General features: G+C 34.3%; 1 protein-coding gene and 1 pseudogene across 1 annotated transcript; one reads left to right on the top strand and one right to left on the bottom strand.

Moving 5' to 3' along the window:
• Positions 1-417: 417 nt before the first annotated feature.
• LOC120193065 lies at positions 418-1480 on the top strand. The gene is made up of 3 exons (XM_039195677.1): positions 418-839; positions 961-1034; positions 1139-1480. Exons 1-3 carry the CDS (start codon positions 558-560, stop codon positions 1269-1271), a joined length of 489 nt encoding a protein of 162 aa, XP_039051608.1. The 5' UTR covers positions 418-557; the 3' UTR covers positions 1272-1480.
• On the bottom strand, positions 1230-3328 carry LOC120193011 (annotated as a pseudogene).
• Positions 3329-11239: the final 7911 nt, after the last annotated feature.

The raw sequence follows: 11239 nt of genomic DNA, 5'->3' as shown, positions 1-11239 counted from the left end.
AAAAAATTGTAGTTGGCTTGCTCTGTCTGATTCTGAGAATCCCAAGACAAGAATGCGTGGTAAGCTGCATTGTTTGTTTAATGGATGTACTCTTGATTTGTTTATGTTAGTGTTTATTTTAGAATCATTTGTACCTTCCCAGGGAAGAATTTCTGTATGTCTCAGATTGAGGAATTGCAATCCAATCCTTCCTTTTATGAATCTTCCATGTAAATTTAGAATATAGTTATGTTCCTCTAGTGCTCCAATTCTTTTCCAAGCGCGCATATTCCTTTATGCAGTTGTTATCTCTAGTTCAAACCAAAGATGTTCCGAAGTTTGTTTTATCTCCACTTCTTTCAGATGATTGCATGAGGCAACTTTCTAAAGGTGCTAATTTCTTCTAGTTCCTCTTTTCATTTAAACTTGCAGTTTTATCATGAGCATTTCTATCATGTTCTGTTAATTTTGTTTTCTCATCATTCTGTGATTACTCATTTTATATTTCCTTTCTCTGCAATAATGTGGATTTCTTCAATGAGTCTGGAGAAAATGATTTTGATGCTCTTTTAGCATAAATGGAGAAGGAAATGAGTATGAGAGATATCATCAAGGAACTAGGTTATGGTTGCACTATTAAGGCTGCACATGGCAAAGAGATTTTATCTCTTTATTTACCTCTGACAGAGATGACTATATCTAGGATACTTGGCGCAATTACCCGCACCTATGTTAGTCTTGAGGACTATCAAACCACATTTTCAACATTTCGCGTGGCCCTTGGTTGCAGCAATTCATTGGATTTGCCTACATTGAGCTCATGTAACATTGATGTTCTTATAAAAACTATAAAGCAACTTGTAAGTTCTGCTTTTTTTTTCTTATGCAGTTTTTATTGTCTTTATCTTTCTCTGTGAAACATATTTTCATTATTTTTGGAGGCACCTGGTACTAACTGGGTTTGAGTTATTGAACATCTAGATCACGAGGGGTTCTACATTCCCAATGAAGCAACATTATCTTTTTTCATGTCTGTATATAAACATTCATGCCAGGTATTATTTATTACATTTTAGCATGTGAGAAGTTGGTTGCTTGTTCTTTTTCTTTTTTAATAATTACTTTACATTTATTTAATTTATCTATGGAACTTGTGTAGGAACCATTTCCTCTCCATGCCATATGTTGGCCTGTGTGGAAGAATATTTAAGGTCAGCTATCATTTCAAAATATGCTGTCGCTGCACTGCCGGAAGTATTTACTCACCCCTAACATCAATGACTATTTGTTAATGAAATACAAAAATTTAACCTCACTGATGGTACAACACTTTCAGCGCTAAAATACAGTAGTGTGACAGCAGCAGTGGTAGTAGTAACAAAGTAATTGATGCTTAGCCTGGCTTCATGCGTGTATGGAGATCATCTAAGACTATTGGAACCATGTTGATCATTGAATCTTGTAATTGTTTGTTTGTAATGTGAAGTATGTGACGGATGGGATGCAGAAGAATCAGTCCTTAGACCTCTTGAAGAATCTACCACCTTTGTTTCCCATTCCTGTCCCTGCCAGATTTGATGATAGCAGAGCTCTGGAATCTGGCCTCCATTTCATCTCTTTAAGCAAACAAAACAAATTTGTCAGTTCATGTGTGATTTCACTATCCTTCACGTTATTACATGACACTACCCTTAATTGCTGAAGCCCTTTCCATGAAAGTACTACCCACTCCAAACCTTTTATTGTCAGCAATGAGCATCCTTCCACAGAAGCAAGCTTCACTCTCCTACACAATCGGCAAAAGAAAAATAGAGACCGGAAGTCAGAATTCAAGCTAGGTGATGAAAAGGGCATACCATGGGCATATCATTAGATATTGAACATATTAAACATCAAGAGCAAGGCAATACCCACTTCTTTAACTGGAGTCCACTTGTGAACAATCCAGAAATTTATTGCTTTATTAGTGCAGTAACTAATTCAGAAGTCAGAGACCTAATTTTCTCTTCTTATTGCAGTCATCACTAATTTTTACCTCTCGACTTGGTTAATACCTACACCACTGCTATAGTATATCAATTTCCTAACAACCTGAATAACGATGCATTTATGAAAGACAAAAAAAACATTGAACAAAAGTATGCAAATAATCTAACATATCAGCTAGTTTTCTTTTCCACTCTCCCAACTGATACAAAATTTTGAACCAGAAAGAGAATATAGATGCACAATCGAGTTAATTTTATTTTTAAAAAAAAGATAATCCATGAACAAAAGCCTCCTACCTACAAATACTGGCGAGGCTAAACACATCATCATCCAAACCCCAACAATTGTTAAAAGCATGGCCCTAACATTCTCGCAAACAAAAAACAACGCTTTAACACTTTGCTTATCCCGAATTTGACAGCGTTCCAACTGCAGGTCCTCGAGAGTCAAACAAGACACCAGATGTTGGTCGGCCCCTGGACTCTCTTTAATACATTTACAAGACTTGAGCTTCAAAGTCTTCAAATTCAAACAGAAGGAAAGGGCGGCTAACCACCCACCATCCATCCTATTGATTGTAAACTTCAAGCATTCAGCATTGCCCTATCCCTTCACACCCACAAAGCTCAAGCTTAACTAACCTCTTACACCCTTGGGCTAATAGAGTCAACCCAATATCTGAAATTACAGAATTGTAAAACCCATCAATAAAACCAATCAACTTCACCACTTGTAAGTTTTTAATCCCTGAAATGCCCTTCAGAGCCAAATCATCACAAAAATGTAATTCCAGTTCCTGTAATGTACCACACTCCGCCGCAATTCTTATCAATCCTTCTTCGTCTGCCCCAATAGCTACTAATCTCTGTAAGTTCGGGTACTTTTCGGCTACCAATGTAAGCCCTTTGTCAACCTCATTTGACGGCAAGAATGATGTTTCTCCGAGGAACCCGTCGACGGTATAATTGGTATCAACATGAACCGACGTCCTTTCGCAGGTCACTAATATGCCAGAGTTTCTTGGCATCCGGAAATAGGAACGAACGAGGTCTAAACCGGTGATATTGGGGAACCGATTAAAAATCCGACCCGAAGAAACAAAGGACCAATCCATAACTTTAAGGGATTGCACCAACCGGCCGTTAAGGTACAGCCAACGCTTGCACACCAAGGAATTAGAAACATGTTGAGAGATGGGAAGCTTCGAGAATATTTTAAGGAGGAGTACGTCGGAGAGGAGGAAAGTGCGATCTGGTTCAATATGGTCTAACGGAGGTGATTGAAAGGCTGTTGAATCAGGTTCCGAAGGCGGCGAAGCAGATGGCGTGCGGCTGAGAGGATGGTTGAACTGCTGCTGCATCTTGAAAATAACATGCTTTAGACTTGTTTGTTTGAACCAAATGTCTTATAGGCTTAGGGACTCCAGCCTCCACTTGGATTTTAGCGATGGAGGTGGTTTGAAGTTGGAATCCAAATTGGGGCAAAGGTTAGGATTTATCTCGGGTGATTGTGACATTTTGTAAGGTATTATTTTTGGGTTTCCCCCCCCCCCTTTTCTTCCTTTTTAATTAATTTTTTAATGAAATGTAATCCAAATTCATTGTTTTGTTGGTATTTTCTTTTTCATTTCACAATATAACGGAGAGAGAATAACACTGTTTTTGAAAATAACAAAGTACTAAAACTAATAAAAATATTGAGTAAACTATACTAGTAACCACCTAACTATAGTTATTTTTAATTTTGATCACTATTTTTGAATTTGTGTCAATCAGGCAACCTAACTATTTAAATCTATTCAATCAAGTCACTAGCAATTAATATTTAATGAGAAGATGATGTGGCAGTTAAAATTTTTGGTATAATTACATATTTTATCCTCAATACTTATATATTCTATCAAATTAGTCATCATTATAATTTAAATTGGTAAATTTAATCCTCCAAATAATGACACATATCATTATATAATTAATTTTTTTTTATAATTTAATATATTTAATTTAATTATTTTTTATCCAATTAGATAGTGACATGTGGCATCATATGGTTGGATGGAAAACAAACCACAAAGAAACACAAATTAAGGGGGTTTAGCATACTCGAACCCCAACTATTTAAATGCATTCAATTAAACCACTAACCATTAATATTTAATGGAAAGTTGACGTGTAGTTAAAAAAATTGGTATAATGACATATTTGATACTCAATACTTATATATTTTATCAATTTAGTCATTATTATAATTTAATTTATTAAATTTAATCCTCCAAAAGATAACAACACGTGTAACTATATAATTAAAGTTTTTTTTAATAATTTAATATATTTAATTTAATTATTTTTATCCAACCAGAAAGTGACATGTGGCATCATCTCGTTGGATGGAAAACAAATCAGAAAGAAAATACGTTGTTTAATACACAATAATATATATATATATATATATATATATATATATATCAAAAAGGAATGAAAAAGGGGTGTGGTAAGATTCAAACCTACAGCACAAAACTACTAAAGCAAATATTATTTGGTTAAAATTTGGATAGATATTTTATATATTTTAAATAATAGTTTATACAAGAATAAAAGAGAAATTAAATTTAATTCTTGCACATGATTAAAATTGGTTTCTAATTACACATTTTAACTATATAATCTAATAAAATTAATTAAAATAGAAATGATTTGTAAATTTTAATTTTTTTTAATAAAGTTAAAATTATTAATTAAATAAAAAAGAGTATCGATTTTTAGATAGTTTCTCTTTTAATCTTCTATAAACTAATATTTGAAATATATAAAATATCTATTCATATTTTAATCAAATATAATATTTGCTTTAGTAGTTTTGTGCTGTCAAATTTTATATTTAGTCTAAGTTCGAATCTTAACACACATTTTCCTTTTAACCTCATTTGAAGCAAGGAAGAAATTCCTCTCCAAATTGCCTCTATATAAGCCCCTATGAGTCCCTCAAATATTTATCCAACAATAACTAAACATCCATCTCTTTTGCTGGTATTAATTTATATATATATATATATATAATCACATTTGATGGCCTTCGCTAAGTGGTAAGGGCGCGTGCTTCATCATCATAAGTCCTGCGTTTGAGTCCTCTCAGCCTCCATAATTTGATTCTCTGGTTTGTTTTCTATCCAACCAAATGGTTCCATGTGTCACACTATCTGGTTGAATAAATCATAATTAAATTAAATATATAATTTTTAAAAAAAGTTAATGACATATATCATTATCTGATTGGAATATAAATTTAATAAATTAACTTATAATAATGACTAAATTGATAGAATATATACGTATTGAGAATCAATATGTAATAATAATGATTAAATTGATAGAATATATACGTATTGGGAATAAAAAATGTAATTATATCAATTTTTTTAATTACACATCATCTTTCCGTTAAATATTAATGGTTAGTGGCTTGATTGAATATATTTAAATAGTTTGGTGGCCTAATTGATGCAAATTCAAAAATAATATTCAAAATAAAATAAAAAACTATAGTTAGGTGGTTACTGGTACAAAACTAATCCGAATTTCTTTTTGAAAGTAGCAGTCAAACCAGCAAACTTATCTCTAGCATTCAACATAAGAAAACGTATTTTTACATTGTTATTTGCCAAAAGGCACAATTATTATTTTTCTAGAAGGCTTGTTTTGTTACTTGATAATTATATGATCTCCTATGTTTTAACATTGATCTAATGTCACAACATGTGGTTTAGTATGAAGTGGACTTTGTTTAATGGTTAAGACATCTTTTACCAAAAGAAAATATAGATTTAATGGTTAAAATAATGAGAAAATAACCTCAGTGACCGAAAATGCCTTGTAATATACGATTTTCACCAACTTTTTTTTGGATTTGCCAAAATGACCAAGTAAATCGCAATGCGATCGATAATTCGCAACGCGATCTCCGGTATCGCAAATCAGTTTCCAGATTCGCAACGCGATAGTCGAAGTTCGCTTTGCGATTTATTCCAAATTCGTTGCGATAGGCGAAGTTCGCGTTGCGATTCATTCCAAATCGTTGCGATAGTCGAAGTTCGCGTTGCGATTCATTCCAATTCGTTGCGATAGGCGAAATTCGCGTTGCGATTCATTCCAATTCGTTGCGATAGGCGAAGTTCGCGTTGCGATTCATTCCAATTCGTTGCGATAGGCGAAGTTCGCGTTGCGATTCATTCCAAATTCGTTGCGATAGGCGAAGTTTGCGTTGCGATAGGCGAAGTTCGCGTTGCGATTCATTCAAATTCGTTGCGATAGGCGAAGTTCGCGTTGCGATTCATTCAAATTCGTTGCGATAGGCGAAGTTCGCGTTGCGATTCATTCCAAATCGTTGCGATAGTCCAAATATTGCATTTGTTTCTTAAGAATTTTCTCTAAAAAGATAGAATTCGCGCGGACGTGTCGAAGACACGTATTACCACGACCACGACCACGACCACGACCCGACCCGACCCGAGACGGGACGGCAGCGGTGGCGGCGCGCGAGAGTCCCCCTTGTTCTCTATCACTCAACAAGGAAGTGGGAAAGCCAAGCCTTAAATACCATTCCCAATAGTGTTTCTAATACTATATGGGATTGAGCATTACCAACACTTGTTTCCAATACCATTACCTTCATTGTCTGTAAGAGTTTAATTTTGAAACTAAAAAAATATTTATTCGAATAAATAACTTACCCTTTGAGGACTTTGATGGAAGAAAAATATTAACCAAACAAATTCAAAGGAGAAAATGATGGAAGTTTTCAACTGAGGATGCTACGAAAACTAGCTGCTAATGACACAAAGGAAACATATCGAGTTGTTTGGTCATCATCTACTCTTTGCAAGTAAGTCATTTGAACAGTATAAGAACCAGAATCAGAGTTAGTTTTAGCAATTACTTCATTTATGATCAAAGTCTCAAAGGGTAAGTTATTTATTCGAATAAATATTCTTTTAGTTTCAAAAGTAAACTCTTACAACAATGAAGGTAATGGTATTGGAAACAAGTGTTGGTAATGCTCAATCCCACACAGTATTGGAAATACTATTGGGAATGGTATTTAAGGCTTGGCTTTCCCACTTCCTTGTTGAGTGATAGAGAACAAGGGGGACTCGCGCGCGCCGCCGCTGTCGTCCCGTCCCGTCCGGTCGTGGTCGTGGTAATACGTGTCTTCGACACGTCCGCGCGAATTCTATCTTTTTAGAGAAAATTCTTAAGAAACAAATGCAATACTTCGCCTGTCGCAACGAATTGGAATGAATCGCAACGCGAACTTCGCCTGTCGCAACGAATTGGAATGAATCGCAACGCGAACTTCGACTACCGCGTTGCGAATCTGGAAACTGATTTGCGATACCGGAGATCGACACGTCCGCGCGAATTCTATCTTTTTAGAGAAAATTCTTAAGAAACAAATGCAATACTTCGCCTGTCGCAACGAATTGGAATGAATCGCAACGCGAACTTCGCCTGTCGCAACGAATTGGAATGAATCGCAACGCGAACTTCGACTACCGCGTTGCGAATCTGGAAACTGATTTGCGATACCGGAGATCGCGTTGCGAATTAACGATCGCATTGCGATTTACTTGGTCATTTTGGCAAATCCAAAAAAAGTTGGTCAAAATCGTATATTACAGGCATTTTCGGTCACTGAGGGTTATTTCTCTAAAATAATTGGAGCAATTATAGATTTCAACATGGAAGTTTTGTAGGTCCAATCCAATAGTGTAGGACAAGCCCAAAAAAAAAAACAATGCATTTAATTGGTTTAGCAAGTGAATCTTTGCTTTGTTTTATGTTGCTGCAATTTTTACTGTGTCTTGACGTCTTATGAGGTTACGTTAAATCTAATTCACAACAACAACAAAACCCTATTCCCATATGCAATGAGGTAAGGGGAAGGTAAGGTAGTAGGCTGCCCCTAATACCAGGTTGAGAGCAGCTTCCAGAAAGACTTCCGGCAATTAAAAAAATTAAAAGTAAAGATAGAAATGCCATACATGTATAAATAAATAAATAAATAAATAGTTGACATAAAACAAAGCTCTTTCTCCTTTTGCTTGTGGACAAAAAATCCTCAACCTTCTCTACATCCCCACAATAATAAAGGCTATAGGGTCGCCATTTCAATTGCCATTACAACTTCAAACACAACCCAAATATTAGCCCTTTGTCTAAAACTTGAACCAAAACTAATTGCTTGTAAAATGAGTCAGTGTGTTCCGAGTTAAGATGTGGATGACAAATCCATGTTTTTCGTCTATATAACGTCTGAGTTGACAAGTTTTGGCTGCATGGTTTGGTTTTCAGGTTATATTATGAAGTGACAGAGTTAAGATGGAGAATGGGCAATTAGCCATGCACAGCTTAGGCCCCCAATCCTGCTGCCCAGCCACTATTTAAACTCTACTACTGCAGGTGGCGTTTGGAGTCCATAGTGAACCAGGCCATTGGTGGCGCTCAAGAACTCGTACCCTGGTTGGACCACCATTGTGGATGATATGGATGCTTTGGTCCCTTGTTCCAACAAGTCTGAGGACGTGATGTAATCTATGCGCGTGGAGGGATCCTGCAGTGGGACAGTTAATTCCCAATAGGATGAGGTAGAACTCCTCACGGCGTGTGTCCCCGTTGCAGCCAACAAGGAACAAAGTGCAAGCGCCAGTGAACACTTTTGGAAGAGATGGCTATACGAGAAAGACATTGGTGTGGGTTCATGCTTCCCCTGAAAACACAAGCTCTGCGATACACTATAATAATACCAAGCCCACAACAGCTGATGATGACCATGATTCTGTCCCTCACACTAAAACCCAGGCAAAGTTCTTCACTTCAATTATATTATTGCATGCGCATCTACTTTTAACCTTTTTTTTCTTTTCATTTACAAAAATATTTAAAAAGAAACATTCCTTTTGGTATTTTTCTCCTGATGTGTGAGGAAGATAGGAAAGGAACTGGAAAATCTTCAGTTTCAACAGAAAGGAGCAGAGCTGCTGCTATCCATAACCAGTCTGAATGGTATTAGCTCTTTTGAACGCAAAAAAAGAAAACTAGTTAATTATTGTTGAGTTAATCATAATTGAATATCATCAACACATAAAACTTGATTTAAAAAATGGTAATAATTGTTTTCATCAATGATTGAGTGCTCGGTTCCTACTTTCGACCGTTAAAATTGAAATGAAAGTAGCTTGACTTATCTGAACGAGTAATTATTATACTTGTTTTCTTTGTAATCGGTATTGACCTTTTTTTTTTGGTGAGAGACGGTATTGACCTTTTATATTATCTTTCATGGACGTTCCCAGAAAAGGAGAGAGAATATAAATCGAACGATGAAAACTTTACAGAAACTGGTACCTAATTCAAGCTTTAGTACGGTAGAGATAAGATTTTCCCAATAGAACGGATATACAATAAAAGAGAAAAGGCTGAGTGTAACATTTGTTATTTTTGTTATTAAGTAGTTGTAATTCAGTTACTTGGTTTGTATGTTAGTCTGCTATATAAGTCTATCAATGTAATGGACTAAATGAACCCTTTGTAATCCATTTCTATTCAATGTAGTAATAAACTTCACTTTCCTTTTATTTGTTCTTTTCACTAAAAAATAGTTGCTGGTTTCATTCTTCATCGACTGTTGTTGTAATACCCAAATTTTGTTTGGTGACCAAAATGTATGTTTTGAAAGTATAGTGGCAAAGTATAAACTTTATAAAAGTTTAGGGACCAAAATATAATTTTTAAAAGTTATATATTTTGGCCCTTAAATAAATAGTTTATTGCAAAATTAATGTTTTCGTGGGAATCAGAATTTTGATTCAGAATTGTATTAAAAGCTAAAAAGTAGTAAAATCTAACAAGAATTTGAATAATCGGATCGAACCAGAAATTTGAGAAATTTTGAAGGATGATAGAAATTGGTTGGAAATATTATTTCCATAATTAGAATGGTGAAATTTAACATAGATCAGTGTAATTAAGGTCAATTCTCCATGTTAACAAGTTGTGAAATTTGGTGACTAAATTGTAATTTTCAAAAATTGCAAAGGAAAATGTTGAAATTCTATTTTTATTTGTTCATATTGACTTGGGAATATTAAATGAAATATATTGGTGGCAAGTTGAAATTATCATATTTCATTAAGGGTAAAATGATAATTTACATTAATTGAATTTTAAATTTAATTATATTGGATTAAATACAAGTGTATGACGAATTAAGTGTAGAAAAATCAAGAATTTTCAGCCATCATCCTCAAGCTTGTTGTGAGACACCAGTTCTAGGTCAGAAAGCTTTTCAATTTTATTTTTTAAGCTTATTCGATTGATTTTTGGATTAAGGTATTAGATAGAGAATAAATCTACTTGAAATTCTCTATCATTTGGTATAATTGGTTCATGAAAACATGATTGGGTGATGAATTTCATGATTAGGGTTCATGAAGAGGAGGTTGAATTACAAAGAATTAAAGGATGGTTTTTATGTTATTGGTGTTGCAGATTAATTTCCAAGCTTGTGTGATGATCAAAACCATCTAAAATTGGGTATATATGTTTCGACCATGACTAGGGTTTATGAGACATTGTTTTAATTTGGATTGAATTTGATATGTGAATGATTGGAATTGCATGAATTTGATTATAGGAGCTTGAATTCATACTTGAAATTGAATTAAATCCTTGCCCTATTTCTTTAATTAGGTTCAACCAAGATGAAATAATAGGGGAAAAATATTCAAAAATTTCCTATGGTATAATTGATATTAGACTGCTTCTACATGCTTTGGATCAATTTGGAACCTTGTGAAGTAAAAGGACCATTTCTCAAGTTTTGAGAATTATGGGGCATTGATGTATAAATGTTCAATTATGAGTGTTCAGTGCTGGAAATTAATGTTTAAATGCTGAAATTGAAGCTAGAATATTGTTTTAGATCAAATTTGCAAGTTTGGTAAAGTTTGGGGACTCATTCGAAAACATAGGAAAGTTTGATGATTGAGTGATAATTAGGCAAATGTGAAGGTATTATATTGAATATATTTTTACAATGCTGGAATTTTGAATAATTGATTTCAATTAGGTAAAATGATGAAAGACCATTTTTGAATTAACTGGAAAAGTTGGTATGAATTCTAAAAGAATTCATACATTGTGACTGAAATGTAAAGATTGTAAAATTGAGTGCCTTGATGATGAAAATGAATATATAAGGAATTGAATTGTCATTT

Source organism: Hibiscus syriacus, unplaced genomic scaffold (genome assembly GCF_006381635.1).
Source record: "Hibiscus syriacus cultivar Baekdansim isolate YM2019G1 unplaced genomic scaffold, ASM638163v2 tig00116984_pilon, whole genome shotgun sequence".
NCBI classification, from domain to species: Eukaryota; Viridiplantae; Streptophyta; class Magnoliopsida; order Malvales; family Malvaceae; genus Hibiscus; species Hibiscus syriacus.
This window is presented reverse-complemented; position numbering and strand designations above follow the sequence as displayed.